General features: G+C 41.2%; 1 protein-coding gene across 1 annotated transcript in view; it reads left to right on the forward strand.

The window, feature by feature from the left end:
- The window catches only part of Uri1 (URI1 prefoldin like chaperone), a 56,294-nt gene that overhangs the window by 27,349 nt on the left and 12,344 nt on the right, over positions 1–16,601 (forward strand). The window contains exons 3-4 of the mRNA XM_051162175.1: positions 7,498–7,576; positions 8,705–8,840. Coding sequence (XP_051018132.1) covers positions 7,498–7,576; positions 8,705–8,840 — 215 coding nt within the window. The remainder of the gene's footprint in view (positions 1–7,497; positions 7,577–8,704; positions 8,841–16,601) is intronic.

Here is a 16,601-nt window from a genome sequence, read left to right on the forward strand (position 1 = left end):
CATGACTGGTGCCTTTGAAGGCCAGAAGAAGGCCTTGGCCTTCTGGGAGTTACAGGTGATGGTGGGTCACCTGACATGGGTGGTGGGAACTGAATCTAGGTCCTTGGCATGAGCAGTAAAGTGCTCTTAACTACTGAGCCATCTGCTCTAGCTCCCCTACCCTGAATTAGTTTTTAAATTTTAATTTTGACTATAAGGTGAATATATGGTTAGTTTTTATAGAAAGGTTATAATAAAATAGTAAAGATAAATTCACTTATAATTGAAACTAATTTTCCCCCAGTATTTTAAAAACGTTTTATTTTATTACTTTCAGTTTAGTGGTTATATGTGTATTTGTGCTATGGAGTTCAAATTAGAAATTATTTTATTTTTCTCTTCTCCTTTTCTTTAATGGTTTCTAACTTGTAATTTGAAATCATTACATTTAGGAGTCTCTAAAGCCTTAATATTTTTGAAAATAAGAAAATTAGTTTCTGGGGATAAAAGGTAGACGTGTTATGGGGATATTCTCTCTCTGTCTCTCTGTCTGTCTGTCTGTCTGTCTGTCTGTCTCTCTCTCTCTCTGTGTGTGTGTGTCTCAGAGTTTACAATATTATTTTAAAGCTCCTAGAAAGGTAGCTGAGCAGGTGTGAGGCCTTGCTGCTCTTACAGAGCACATGTTCTGTTCCCAACACTCAGGTCAGCTCCCTGGGGCTTGTACATCCAGTTCCACCTGCACATTTGCATATAGACACACAACTGCATGCATGTACAAGGAAAAGTGATTTTTTTTACACTCCCATTTATAACTTTTTGGAATATTGTCTGTGACGATGTGTTTCCAGCATCCCAGCCCTTTGGTTCATAGCTCCTGGTGACTGGCATAAGTACAGTGGGCGTCTGGGAAAGTTGAGGATTTGTTGGTTGGAATTTTTCTTATTTCTTTACCTTTGTGTCAGTAGAAAACCACAGTTTGCACCTTGAGTTTTTTTTTTTTTTTCATTCATTCATTTAAAATAAGAGCAGCACACAGTATTGTTAATGTTCTCACAAGCTGCTGTGTGAGGGCTGCATGCAGTACATGAGTCCCAGCCGGATCCCATAGTCGAGTAACCTGCTTTTGCTTCTGAGGTACAGCAGGCAGATTCTAGCCTCCTGTAAGTCCTGTGGGGCGTCAGTATCTGCCTAATGTAGGAAAGCACAGACTGTATAGTGGGCATACTTGGGGGCATACTTGTAGTTTGTTTGTCTGCTTATTTATTTGGCTTTTGGTTTTTTTAGACACAGTTTCTCTGTGTAGCCTTGGGTGTCTGGACTTGCTTTGTAGACCAGTCTGGCCTTGAACTCACAGTGATTTGTCTGCCTCTGCCTCCTGGAGTGCTGGGATTACAAGCGAGCACTGCCATGCCCAGCTGTACTTTTTTTTAAAACAACTCACATTAACTCATAACCAAGTGGTGAGGTTTGCCCAGTTATTTTTATTTACTTTTGAGTGAAAGATAATTTTGATAGCTTGACCTTTAATCCCAGCACTTGGGAGACAGAGGCAGGTGGACTGCTGTGAGTTCGAGCTCAGCCTGGTCGACAAAGGGACTCCAGGACTGCCAAGGCTAACACAGAGAAACCCTGTCTTGAAAAACATTTTGAGGATTTTAAATACTTAGTAGATTAAGAAACAGTATTGCCTTTTTTTTTTTTTTTTTTTTTTTTTTCCTCCCTTTTAGAATCTGATGGGAGCTTTGACCCATGGGAGCATGTGGAGATCTCTGTAAACTCTGGGAAATGAGTCCTTGTCAAGGAACAGCAGTCAACACCACCAGTCCAAGGCCATAACTATCATTGTTTCCTAAAACTAACTTTGAAAATACAGAAAACCTAAACTGATGTGACAAAGGAAATTATGGAAGTTTAAGCAGAACCTGGTACAAATATTCAGAGAGATAAATTCCCTTCTCTTCTGACATGTTTCTCCTTTTAACTCATAATAGGAACATGTATCAGTTATAGGAAATTAGGGAAATGAACAGGCTGCAGAAATCACCTGTAAATTTATCACATAAACTTGGCTAACCTAGGAAACTTGGGGATTTCCTTCAAAGACCAGTATGCTTTTATGCAGTTTTACACTATCCCCTTACTATTAATTCACATCTGATTGTATTCTTAGAGCAAAATATTAATTATGAATGAAGAAACAGGCACTTAGGATAACTGACAGATCTCAGGATCAGGTCACATGTCCATGTGGCAGCTGTGGCGACCACATGGGATCATATTGTCCCTCCCACCGTAACCGTGTGTCCCTTCTGCACCCACTGCAAAATTAAATGGAGGACATCTAGTGGAGAGGTAGTTTGATTTGCTTCTCAGTAATCTGTTAGACTGATCTTGAAAAATTACAGCTTTTAATTTTTAGATTATTTTTGATGTTTTCTGGTGATTCATGAAATACAGGGAGCATGTGTTAGGTCGTCAACTTTTCTGATGAAGTAAGCTCTGAAGTGTGAAACAATTATAAAAGGAATATGTCTCTATCTTGCCTTAAATTATTTTGGTAGATATTAATTATCTAATTAAGTGAAGTCACTAAGCATTTTTTGTGACCAGTTAGGAAAAAAAAAAGTAGCGGTGCCTCTGATTTCATACAGATACATTTACATTGTGAATGAGGAGCTTTCTTTTCCCCAACAGTTCACAGAAAGAATTGTTTTCTTTGAAGAGTGATCATATTTTGTCATGTATCTTGACAATGTCCTTATACGTAAGAGGACACCGAGGAAAGTTGTCATTACTTCCTGTAGCAGTGATAGAGACACTCTGCCTGACTGAACTTTCTTCATTGTCTCGTTCTAGAGGTGGCCCAGGCACCCTGCAAGCCAGTGGAGCTCCAGTGCAGATGGATTACAAACTTTAGAAAGGCCGGCTAGACCTGAGGGATGGCCTCTGATGTGGCCCACGGCTCTGTTGCAGAGGAGTGGTTGACTTTCTAGTCAGCTGAATTGAAGTAGGCTTATTTAGGTGTTTGTAGGATAGTTCTGGAGTGGTGATAATAAACTAAAAATAGATTCTATTGACTCCTGGACATTTCAGAAGCTTTAGGATTCGCTGCTTCTTAGAAACCCACATAATTTGCACTAATTTAAAACCCTTTCTTTTTAAGCACCTCACGGTGTTTTCTGATTTTTTTGTTTGTTTGTTTATCGGGTTTTATTAGATAAAGGGAAAGAGACTGATGGGCAACTTCCTCCAATAAGACAATTTAGTGCTGGTATTTTCTGCCAGTCGTCTCCCTACTTAGTTACAGTTGGAAGATTCTGCTCTTCTGAACAGAGATATTTCATTTCATCCCTTCAAAGATGGAGTTGAGAATCTGTCACTTGCCTGGAACAAGAGATATAGTGCTTACTTTCTCTTTACAAAAGTGTTTTTCCCATAAGAGAAAAATTAAATATGTGGACTATATTTGATGTCTGTATCCCATTCTGTTAGAGAAATCCTCACCTGCTCAGAGCAATTGGACTGTGCAGGTGCACCGTGATTAAACACCACTCATGTCTCACTCACTAATCGGCTTCTTTCTGAGGCATTTGAGAGCAAGACATTGGTACCTTTAAATGCGCGCGCGCACACACACACACACACACACACGTCCTGATCTTAATGCCTTTTAAAAATTGAAGAAAGATGCTTTGCAGAGACATGTAGGCATGGCCAACAAAGGTTCGAAAGAAACTTTTGGGTTTTTTGTTTTGTTTTTAATGCCATTCAGTTGGGTTATAGTTCTTACTTCTATGAGGAATGTTGTGTGAAGCTGTTTGGTGTGAAGCAGGCTTCTTGAATAAAACTTGGAAGTAAGACTCATGGCTTGTATCTTGGTGGCACAGCCCATTCATCCCAACTGCTAGGGGGTAGATGTAGGAGGGTGGCAGGTTCAAGGTCAGCCTGGGTATAAATATCCCAGGATGGTGGCTCACAACCATCTATAATGTGACCTGACGCCCTCTTCTGGGTGTAGGTGTACATGCAGGCAGAGCACTGTATACATAATATTAAATGAATAAATAAATCTTAAAAAAAAAAAAAAGAGGGCTGGGAATGTTGTCAGTCGTAGAGCCTTTGCTTAGCATACATAAGGCCCAAGGTTCAGTCTGATACCAGGAAAAGGGGTGGTGGTGGTACTGAATGTACTGTGTGTCAGAGACCGTGAGGACAGGCACGGGGGCATGGGGGTTTGAGAGGCTTGCTCCAACTATACCTGGGCTTTGTTGTCCAAATGAAGAAACACTATTTTAGGTAATTATCTCTTGCTTTCTGTATTTTAGTAAGACTAAAGCACCCAAAATTTACGTATCCAAGAAATAAGGTTGATGGAGATCTGTTACTATTCTGGGTACAAATACAGATTCTGCTCGCCTGTAAGCAGGCTTTAATGTTTGTTCTTAAGGCAGCTTGTGTGAGGCTGGAGAGATGGCTCCGTGCTTTAGAGCTCTTGTCACTCTTGCAAAGGACCCAGGCCAGTTCCCAGCACCACATGGTGGCTCACATTAACTTTAGCTCTGGTTCCAGAGGACCCTGTGCTGTTCTGACTTAGGAGGACACCAGACATTGTGTGTGTGTGTGTGTGTGTGTGTGTGTGTGTGTGTGTGTGTGTGTGTGTATGCAAATGTTCAAATAAAAAACAAAAATTTGCCAGGTGGTAGTGGCACACGCCTTTAATCCCAGCACTCGGGAGGCAGAGGCAGGTAGATTGCTGTGAGTTCAAGGCCAGCCTGGTCTACAAAGTGAGTCCAGGACATCCAAGGCTACACAGACAAACCCTGTCTCGAAAAACTGAAAAAAAAAAAAAAAATTAAAGCTAGGAGCAGTGACACATACCTTGGATTCAAGCACTCAGAAGGCAGAGGCAAGGGGATCTGAGTTCGAGGCCAGCGTGGTCTACAAAGTGAATTTCAGGTCAGCCAGAGCTGTTAAACAGAGAAACCCGGTCTCAAGGAAAGACGATTTGTATCTTTACAGCCAGAGAGATGGTTTAGCAGTTAAAGCCTATGCTACTCCTGCATAGGACTTGGATTCACTCCCAAAACATGTATGCTGGCGTATAACCACATGTAACCATGTGTAACGTTAGCCCCAGTGGGCTTCTGTCCTCCTTGTTGGATGTGTGTGTTTGTATGTGAATGAGGGGGGGAGGAGAGGACACACACGCACACACACACTGACTTCCTGCTGCGTAGGCATGTAATGTTTTAAAGGGACCATTGATCTTGTGCAGTTGAGGGTTGTGGAGTTCAGGTTGTGGTTAAATACTTGGCCGTGGACATTTTGACCAAAATGATTTTTCAGGGATTTCTTCAAGACATATAGCTGGACTCCCTTCAAAAAGTATTTCCACGTTGGGGCATTTTAAAGCATCTCCACTTTCTTTTTCTGCTTTTAGAAAATAACTCAAAATGTAGAAACCGCAACTCCAGTCTTAACGATTCTCCAGTTTGTCCGTATTTTTGTTCTAGAGAGAATTATTAATGAAGGTTAAGGCTGAGTGTTCATTTGGAAATACTGATTGCTGGCATTATCTTGGTTGAACTTTCTGTTCTCTGAGGGTACACATGATTTTGTTTTAATCCCCTTTTCTAGGTGTGATTACCAGTGTAAGACGTGCTGAATGCTAGCTTTAATTGGACCTAATCAGAAGCATTAGATAGTGGGTGGATACTTGAGCTTTTACAGTCTCAGTGTGGGTCACAGAGGCTGTTAGTGTTCCATCAGTGCCTGTGGTGTGTTGGCCCTGTGTCACATCCTCCTGTTTATTGTTCATATTGACCCTGTCTTAGAGCCTAACATTCAGCAGTCTCGTCATCACTCAGTAAGTCACACTATCCAACTGAATGACTAAGTTAAGTGGGATCTTATCTTAGTGCTTAATCTTTCCTGAAAATGATGCTTAATGCTCTTGAACCTGTGAACAAGTATTTTCCAGTTTTAACACAGAAGGAAGAAGCCAAGGCTAAGGTGAATTTATGTAAGTGAAGTAGGAGGGCGCGGATCCACTTTCTACTTTGACTTTAAAGCTATGGTCCTTCTAGATCCTGATCCTGATACATAGTCCCATCCTTGAAGGCTTTTTGTCATTTTTGTCTATATAAAGATATGCCCCAAGGGACAATTTATTTCTTTAAGATACAAAATGGGGTAATTTGGCAAGACTGTCTCAAAAGTAAGTTAGAAAATCCCAGTGTTGATCTATGGCTTGCACATGTGTGTGTGTGCGCGCACACACACACACGCACACACACACAGTGTGTCTTGACAGATACAGGAGATGGGCTCTCTCCAGTATTTCTTTCCTGTTTTCTTTCTGTGTTACCTTGTGTAAGAGGAAATGGTGAGTGATATTACTGCAGGAGCATTTTCAGGGTAAATAGCAGCACAGGTGAAATTCCCTGAGATCTTAAGACTGAATGGATACTCTTTATTAATTAGGCTACTACTGCTGTACTGGAACTAAGCAGTAAACTGACACCAGTTCCATGGCTTTTGGCAGACTCATTTTTATTATCTGGGTGATTCTGTACATGGCAGTTTGGATAAATTTTAGTCTGACAGTATGTGTTCACTTAAATTACCTGCTGAGTTTGTGAGCTTATTGTTTTTGTGATCTTGTAACAGGAAAGTTCATTATGCTAGCGTTGTGTGCAACCTGCACACTAGCAAAGAGTCTTTAGGAAACTTGGCCTCTAAAGAAGTATCATTTTCGCATCGACTCCAAGTAGCTCCTCCCTATGGAGGAAGTTCAGACACATGCTGCTTTCTGCTCCAGTGGAGACACATCCAGCCAAATCTTAGGGTTGCCTGAATGGATGCTCCCCCACACACTTCCCCAAATTATCCAGTGTAATCCAACAGGTTGGCTGGCAGGCAACCGAGAATGACCTAGAACTCCTGACCCTCCTGTCTGCTGTTTCCTAGGCCCAGGGTTGCAGGCGTGTGCCACCACGCTGACTCGACACACTCTGAAACAGATTCAGAGGCTAGTTGAAGTGTGGTTTGCGTTACTGCTGTCTCGTTGTTGTCTGCTCTTGACCGGATTTCTTACCTCGTTCACATTCATATGGCGAGTTGAAGGGTTGGTGGTACCTGGTCTCTGAGGTTAAGTTTTCTGATGAGGACTGAAGCACCTGGTGCCATTTTGTGCTCACAGTCTCTGCTGTCCAGTCTGTTGATTCTCTCAGCAGCTGTATGATGTGTCTTCTCAGTCTGAGTTTCTGACTCCTCTAAATGTCAGCCCCTCCACATTACTTAATTCCAACACTGTGTTTAGACCAGGCCATCTCCTACCTGAGGAAGTGAGTTGTCGAGATGTGAGTGTTCTGTTTTTGAGTGAACTTACGGGAGAATGATGTCATTGCTGGACCTTGTAAAGCGGTTTATAGTGCTGTGAACTGTTGGATGCAGCCAGCGGGACTCTGCCATTGCTGCTCTGTGCACTCACTCTGTGTTTGGTGTTTTCCTCATCAGGGAGAAAGTAGACAGTGACTATAGTGCTCTTCAAGAGAGACTGAGGACCTTGCCTGACAAGCTGTCGTACGACATCATGGTATGCTAGCCGTGCTCTTTTTACAGTCACGTGTTGTTTGTTGTAGACAGTCTAATGGCGAAATGGTAGGATTTCCCCTGCTGCCTGTGTCAGTTCACAAACTGTCAGAGGAGACTCCGTAGCAAGGAAGCTTTGCTTTGTTAGGCCTTAAAACAAGAACAATACAATGATTTGTATATAATTATTATGATAAATGTCAAATATTAGCAAAAATCTGATGTTTGGTATGCAAATATATTCTTGTATATAAACTAATTATGACAGGAATATGGGATTCAGTTATTTCCTGTTAGCCAAAACAAGAATAAGCCATAATATTTGCTAACTCATAGAATTAGACCCCAGAACACTGATTTTTTTTTTTTTTTTTAAATATGAGAGGTGCTTGGTTTTTGAATGACTTTCTTCATGGCACACAGTCTGTGCTGAGCCCTTGGCCTCAGCCTTTACTTCAGCAGTGTGACTCACGAGGGTCTGCTCTGTGGTGCTCGGTTAAGTGTGGATGTGTAGATGCAATAAAACCACCAGTTCCTACCTTTAAAACGCAGTTGTAAAGTATTCTCCACTGACTATAGTTCATTACTGTTTTGGTTTCATTTAGACTTAAGAATTAATGAAATAGGGGCTAGAGAGATGGCTCAGTGGTTAAGAGCAGAGCACTATTTCCTCTTCCAGAGGTCCTGAGTTCAATTCCCAGCAACCGCATGGTGACTCATAACCATCTATACTGGGATCTGATACCCTCTCCTGCCCTGTAGGTATACATGTAGATAGAGCACTCATATACATAAAGTTAATAAATAAGTAAAAATCTTTTAAAAAGTGAAGAGAGAGAAAGAATGAATGAAATGCATAAGCATTCAGGGACAACGCTACTTTCTCTAAGAGCTGTTATGGAAATAGCTGTGGATTTAATTTCATGTTTTAACATGGATTATTAGCTGAATGTAATTTTCTATAGATTTTCCTGGTAAAATTCTAATACAGTGTTAAATTTCTATGAAACTGACATTTTATTTTTCACAATGCATAGATAAGAACTCCATAATATAGGGTTTCTCATGCTAAGTATTTTTAAAATGTATGTTTAAAATTTTTGCCTTTCTCTGTGTCTTTTTTAACCAATAGGTACCATTCGGCCCTCTTGCCTTCATGCCAGGAAAACTTGTCCACACTAATGAAGTCACTGTTTTACTTGGGGACAACTGGTTTGCAAAGTGCTCAGCCAAGCAGGCCGTGGGCTTAGTTGAACATCGGAAAGAACGTAGGTGCCTCTTGTGGAGATGTTCTGTTGTCTGTGGTGTTTGCTCAGTGCACAGGCTCCAGGGCTGGCAAGTGTGACCCAAGCAGCTGTCAGAATGCTGGTCCAGGCTGTCTGCTGTGCTGGGTTATAGATGCTCTAAGAGAAAGCAGGGGTGAGAAGGGAGGGTGGAATGGTGCAGGGTGGGAGCTCTTCCCACAGCTGTGAAGTGTGAGCCACAGGCATCACATGGCTCTGCTGGTAGTTGGGGACAGTTTATACTTAACGATTGATGTGTCTTGTTGCTTCATATGCCTCTGCTTTTAATATGCTGGGGCCTGGGAGTCATTTACTTTCTTTGCCATGAAATCATAGAAATTCCTTTTTATAAAAGTTAACGAAGTTTTAAATGTGCTTTTGGTTTGTAGGAAATCTCATTTTTATTTTATTAAAGAGGCCAGATATGGAAAGGTGCCCCTTGCAGGTAGCTTGAGATTTTGACTCATCTTGTAAGGACATTTTACTTTTACTTAACCAATGTCTTGTTCTATATAAGTACCTGGACACAGGCCTTTGGGCTCTGGCTTGGTTGCTTTCTGACAGGCTTGCTTAATTTCTAATCTGTTCTTATTTTTATAATAGCCTATGTAAATTGATATATCATTTCTACCCATTCCCAACCTTCTAGTAATGTGTTTGAAAATAAATTTTGGAGTATCCTCCTGTATAAATGAGGTTAATACTAAATACAGCTGACTTTTCTAAAAGCTGAAATAATTTCACTTATCCAGGAGAGAGTACTAGTGGGAGAACTCAGGTATTCTGTGAAATTCTGGAAAATATAGTTGGAGACTAATTACAAATCAAGTCTAAGTTTGTAATTGATTTATATTTTGATCTTTTGCAACACTAACCAGAATCCTGTTGTTGGGCCTGTATATAATCTTTGGCAGTGACTAGTCTTTGGGTTTTGCTGTGTTAAAATCTGTCATGTCCACTGGAGTCTGGAAAAGTTTGTTCTCTTTGAATCTTAAATCAGTGACAAAATCTTCAGTACTATGTAATGGAAAGAAACAGATTAAAAAAAAAAAGATCACTTCCCAGTTGTTCGTAAGATTTTGGAAATGGACTTGGGATGGATACTTGTCTGCATTGTCAGGGCCCTGATCTAAGTGCATAGCGTGTAGTAGGATGAGAAGGCTCAGAAGCTCGCTCCCACAGGGTCAGGGTAATTTATAATAGCTGAAGAGCACGTCTAGGTGTGTTGTTAAACGGGACACCTAGTCATGGAAGGCGCATGTGATCCAACGCCAGCCGCTGATCCAGAGCCCTCCCACTCCATCTTACTAGGCTCTTAGCCTGGGTGGTGGCGCAGTTTGCCCAGTTGAGGTATGCCTCTGTAACAATGTGGGCTTCTTTTTCTCTGTAGTTTTGCATACAACTCTTACCAGAATAACTATTTCAGCATATCATTTTTCTTTCTTTCTTTCTTTCTTTTTTTTTCCCCCCATTTTTAAAACAAGAACATTCATCTTTTTTTCTTAATTGAATCCCTTTGTGGCTCCTCTTTGGCTTTTCCACTTTGTGGTATCACTGTTCTTATGCCCTGAGCCATTATTTTAAAAAGGGAGTGCTGGAGCACAGCTATTCTATGCCATTTGAGCCGATAACCAAACAGGCTAGGCGACGAGTGTGTGTTCTACATAGAGGGAGGCTTAGTGGCTACGGTGTCCTGCTCAGTATAAGATTTCATCACTTCTCAGATGCATGCAATTTAACATTTATAAATAGTTTATTTCTGGAGCTTTCCATTTCACATTTGGCGATGGGTAACTGAAACTGTGGCGCAGGACTGTAGCTAAATGGAACTACTGCCCTATGTTTTCCATAAAAGCAAAAGAAATAACAAGTTAAACATATCATCAGTTGCTTCGTTGTTGACCAGGCAATAATAGCAAGGTGGAAAGAGGTCTTTATTTATAGAAGTTACCGCTTGTCCTCTTGATGGAAGCCTGTGATCCCACCACTGAGGGGTCGAGGCTTGAGTTTCTGCCCCAACCACCCCCCAGAAGGCAGCCATAGCGAGGAGCAGAATAGACATACAGCCACAGCTCAGAGACAGTGGCTGTGGGAAACAGGACAAGCGCAGTGCCCTCCCTGCATGCTGACCTCATTTTTGCCATTTAATAAAAACAGATCATCTTTTCATATTTCTTTAAAATTTTTCTTTGGTATCCTATTCTGTGAGCTAGCACATGTACTTCGGTCTAGTTAGCCGTCAGTGCTGTGATGCAAGTAAGTGCTGAGGTCAGCACGGCCTCACACCACGTGCCCCATGCTCTCCTTCATGCTCACCTGTGCAGGCTCGCCCGGCGCCAGCTTCTGAGGCTTGGCCATCACTGACTTACTCTCTGTTAGTATTAATTGGCATTTTCCTAGAACGTTTTGCAAATGGATTCCTGTCTCTTTGGAGAATGGCTTTTTCACTTGCTCTAATGCTTTATCTGAATTGTTGTTTGTATCAGAGTTCATTTGATTTTGTTGCTGAGTTGCCTCTGATACCGATGCATAGGTTTTCTTCTCAGTTCTTTGGAAAGACACGTGGAGCAAATGTGAGCGCAGGAAGTGCCCTGCCATGATGATTAGACTAGGGAAGACAAGTGGGCGTAGTGGTGCATGCCTGTGGTCCCAGCACTCGGGAGGCAGAGGCAAGTGGGTCTCTGGGTTTGATGCTAGCCTGGTCTACAAAGCAAGTCCAGGATAGGAAAGCTACACAGAGAAACCCTGTTGTGAAAAAAATGAACCAAAACCAAAAACATACTAACAAAAATGTGGAAGATTTAGAACCTTTGTATGCTATTGGTGAGAATATAAACTGGTATATATTAGAAAATTAGGCATTTTCAAAGAGTTGTAAATACCAGATCACTGTGGGACTTACCCGAGCTAGTATCACACACAAACGAAATGAAGGTGTACACCCACACAAAAACATAGTGCAGACCGTAGTGGCAGCACTGTCCATGGTAGCCTAAAGTGGAAGCAGCTCAGGGGTCAGCTAAGAAGTGGATAACGCGCGAGTGCAGTTTGACAATGGAGAGAAATGTCTTGAAAGTGTCAGTTCAGGGGAAGAAGCCAGTTGCACAGGCCCCACTTATTCTGTGCAGGTCAGTATGGCAGATTTATAATATAAAAGTGAGGTAGCATGTGTGCAGAGCTACATGTGAGGAAGAGTGTACAGCGTGGCTCTTACGGGCTCTGGACGTGAACATACCTGTGTGTAATAGTGCCTGCACAGCCCTGGGCGTTAGGTTTTATGTACATTTAAGTGAGTACATTGTATGGCATGTAAACAGTACCTCACTAAAATTATTAAAAAGTGAAGGCATTGGCCACTGGTTCTCTTTGTGTAGTTCACTTTTCTAGACCATTTGTTCTCTTTGACCTGTGTCCATCTGTGTTTCAATTACTGTAGCTTTATAGTGTGTTTAAAATTAGGGCGTCTTTGACTTTTTAAAGAATGCACAGTTGATGTTGTGCCATGCAGCCATGTAAGCCCTTCTCAGTTCTGTGAACTTCTTTGAAATAAATGCCCCAGGAGGAGTTTGGGTGTAGACACTTGTGTCTTTGTAAATGGTGACATGTTTTTAAACTCATTTTTCATATTCATGCTTTCTGTTTCTTTTTCTTGCCTTACCCCATTGGCTAGAACTTTCAGTATGGGACTGAGCAGGAGTGCTGAGAACGGGCATCTTGGTCTTATAATTATTATTTAAAAAATTTTTTTTTACATCCTGATTGCAGTTTCCTGTCTCCTCCCAGTGGTGGCAGTGTGGTTGCCCCCTCTTCCCCACCCTCCTACCCCCATCTACTCTTCCTCAGGTGGTTCTCTTTAGAAAAGGGCAGGCCTCCCAGGGGTGTCAACCAAACACTAGGCACCTCCCCTTGTATTAAGGCTGGACAAGGCAACCTAGTGTGAGGAAAAGGGTCCCCAAAGCAAGCACGCCTCCGAGGCAGCTCCTGCTCCCACTGTTAGGAGTCCCACAAAAAACTGGTCTTACAATTTTTCTGCCAAGGAAAACTTTTGGTCTGTACTACAACATGTTGTGTTGGTTGTAGTTTTTTGTTTGTTTGTTTGTTTTTAAGTTACTCTTTTAAATAAGTACTTTCTATCATACTAAGGAAATTTATTTTTAGTTTGTGAATTTGTTTTTTTTTAAAATAACGAATAGATCTTGACTCTTGTGATGTATTCTTTCTGCTATGTTCATATGCTCTTGGGGTCAATTTGTTAATGTGATAGATTATATTGATTGATTATCTTTCTTTGAATGATCCATGTCTGGCCATGGTATATTGTTATTGTGTATTTCTGAATGTTTGTTAATGATTTGTTGATTCATGCAGTGATTTGAGAAGCGTTCTGTTTTTGTAGGACACAGCACAGAACCGGTGCTGTAAGATAGATGGTAGCATTTGCCAGTAAAGCCACCGGAAGGCAGAAGGCAGTTGACTGCAAACTAGATATTTTTTTTTAAAAACTATTGTACTACTTAGACTATCATTTTCCCCAGGGAGACTGATATTTCCTGACATGTAAAGACTTGCTGAGTTTCACCTCCGTTCTTAAATGTATCTAATAGAATTGTTTACAGTGATAAGTGCTCATTCCTTTTAAATGACTTTGGAGTGCCCGGTCTCCTTTTAACCTTGCTTTTGCTAACATGTTTCTTCTTGTTCTTTTGTGTGGCTAGATGTGTGGTCCTCAAATCGGCAGGTACTAGTTTTATGCCTCTCATTCCCCAAGAGATTGATGATATATCAGTAGACACTTTCTGTCTCAGGTAGGTGTTGAGTGCCATTGATACCCAGTTGGTAGAAGCTAACAGTTTCTAGCCACCCTAAGTCCTCAGAGCTGTGTCACCGCGGAGGCTGAGGGCTGTGCTGATCTTGGCAATCTCAGGACTCAGCCTTTGGCTTTATTGATTATCTCCCCTTTTTCTTTTTTTTTAAAATTTATTCTTGTTACATCTCAATGGTTTTCCTATCCCTTGTATCCTCCCATTCCTCCCTCCCTCCCATTTTCCCCTTACTTCCCTCCCCTATGACTGTTCCTGAGGGGGATTTCCTCCCCTGGTATATGCTCATAGGGTATCAAGTCTCTTCTTGGTAGCCTGCTATCCTTTCTCTGAGTGCCCAGGCCTCCCCATCCAAATATGAGGCACCAGAGTACGTGTGAAAGTCATACCCCATCCCCTTTTGCTTATTAAGACATCTTCTGGGTTCACTTTATGGTTCTTTTGTGGTGCTTATTCTTGGCTGTTGGTGCTGTCATTTTTCCTTAGGCACTGCTGTAGCCTTGCACTATTTTGACACATGTGTTTCATTGTCAGTTAAGTAAATTTTCCTAAGTCTTGGGATACACTCATTGACTCACTAATTATTTAGAATGAGGAGGACGGGCTGTGACCTTTCAGCCACATCTGGTTCACCCCAGCTTTTACGTGTAAATGTAAGCCTATTAATAAAAGAAGAATTGTGCGAGAGAGAACAAAACCAGTATGAGATAGAGACCAAGTATGGCCCTCAAAATCTAAAGAGAGCACATTCTGGCTTTTGATAGAAAACGTTTACTATTCCCAGAATTAAGGTAGAAATATTTAATTTTAAATTCTGGGAGGGTTTCTTTCGGATGCTGATTTGTACTTTATTTGCTGAGGTATAAAAGCGCTGTAGATGCAGCTCCTCTCTTCTGCTGAGTGTGGAGAGAGGGCACTCTCCAGGTGGCCGTGTGTGTGGCCCCTCCTTGAGCTCTGCAGTTCCTGACTGTCTGGGGAGGCTTGTTTTCAGGTCCTGCAGACAGCCCAAGTTTCTGTGCTGTGGAAACGGACTCCTTCATGATCGTGCAACTTTCTCTTCTTGATTTTATCTACATAGGTTTCTTGTTTAATGTTTGCTGGGTGTGTGTTTTCTCAATTCTAACATCTGTGCTAATTATAGTATAATAAAGTGTATTTCTTGTATACAGCATAGCATTTCTTTTTTTAATCCACTCTGGCAGTTTCTCTCAGTTGTATTTGGACTGTTTACATTCCATGTAATATATTTGGATTCAGCCTTAGCATTTGTTGTCGTTTCCTCCCCCCTTTTCTGGTTTTGTTGTTTTGTTTTGTTTTTCTTTCCTCTTAGTTTCCTGACCTCTTTTGGATTATTCAGTATTTGACTTGTTTGTTTGTGCATTTTCTCTATTATTGCCAACAGGAACTTTATAAAAAATATTTATTTTATTGTTTTTAGTCATGTGACGATGTACATGTCAGCATGTGGGTATGCACACATAAGGGCAGGTGCCCTCAGATGCACCAGACTCTTCTGTAGCTACAGTTAGGCTGCCTGGGCACTGGAAACTAAACTCTGATCCTCTGGATGAGCAGCAAATGCCCTTAACCATCGGCCCATCTCTTCAGCCCTGCCAACAGGGACTTTTAAAGGGTTTTTTTTTCCATAGTCCTAGTGTAGGTGTTATTAATATTTTTACATAAATATTTTACTTCAAGTTTGTGCTTTGAGATTTGCTGAATTCTCTTTGATGTTTCAAGTGGTTTCGGTTTGATCTTTGAAATGTATTGTTTTTTTTTTTTTGTTTGTTTTTTTTTTTTTTTTTGTTTTTTTCCATTTCCAAAAGCTCCCCCCCCCCCCCCCCCTTTTTTTTTTTTTTTTGGAGACAGGGTTTCTCTGTGTAACCTTGAGTGTCCTGAACTTGCTGTGTAGACCAGGTTGGCCTCGAACTCACAATGATCCGCCTGCCTCTGCCTCCCAAGTGCTGGGATTAAAGGTGTAGGCTACTGCCACCCCTCCCCCACCCCGACTTTTCCTCAGTTTTTAAAATATACTTTTGTTAACAATGTTATGTCATCCTGTTCTTGTTTCATGATAACTTTTGTCTTTTTCTGTGTTAGGGTCTATGTGGCCCTGGGTGTCCTGGAACTCACTCATGTGTAGAACAGGCTGGGCTTGAACTCTGTTTCCTGAAACGTGGGAGAAAAGGCATGTACCACTATGCCTGGTATTTTTTTTTTTTCCCCACAAAAGTTATTTGTATTGCCTTTACTTTTTAAATTTAATTTTATTTATTTTTAATTATTTTATTTTCATACACATTTATATTATTACACATATATACAATATATTACCTATGGCAAGAAGAACCGTGACACAATGAGGAATTATATAAATGTTACATTCTTAGTGTTTTGGCTATTTGTATTTGACAGCCTTGAAGAAGACATCTTTCCTATCTTGGTGCATCTAAATTTCTGAATGTATCCCAATCTTCATCACATATTGTCATTATCAGCTTAGAACACCTATCTAGACCTAACAACATCTTAACCCTAAACAATTAAGCTTCATTGTCAAACCTGGTCTTCTACTCCCTCGGAGACTCGAGAAGGAGTAAACTTGGTTATCTGAGTATGCCAAGAGTGCAGTTTTAGTTTATTTTTTTAATTTTTAAAAATTTCTTTCACCCCCCCCCCTTCTTTTTACAGCCAGTAGTTTTGAAGAGTGTTTTCTTTAAATGGGTGTTGATTTGTGGCTAGCCATTCACAATTCAGAGTTAAACACTGCTAAGAAGTCCTAGGCTGGAGGTGTTGCTCAGCTTATAAGAGAATGTGAGTTTAGATCCCTGGAATCTGCATCCCAATCTGGGGTTTGTGGTACACTCCTGTAACCCCGTCCCTGGAGGGAAGGGCTTGGTGGACACAGAGGGACCATTAAAGCGCA

The sequence above is a fragment of the Acomys russatus genome, chromosome 19 (genome assembly GCF_903995435.1).
Source record: "Acomys russatus chromosome 19, mAcoRus1.1, whole genome shotgun sequence".
Lineage (NCBI taxonomy): Eukaryota > Metazoa > Chordata > Mammalia > Rodentia > Muridae > Acomys > Acomys russatus.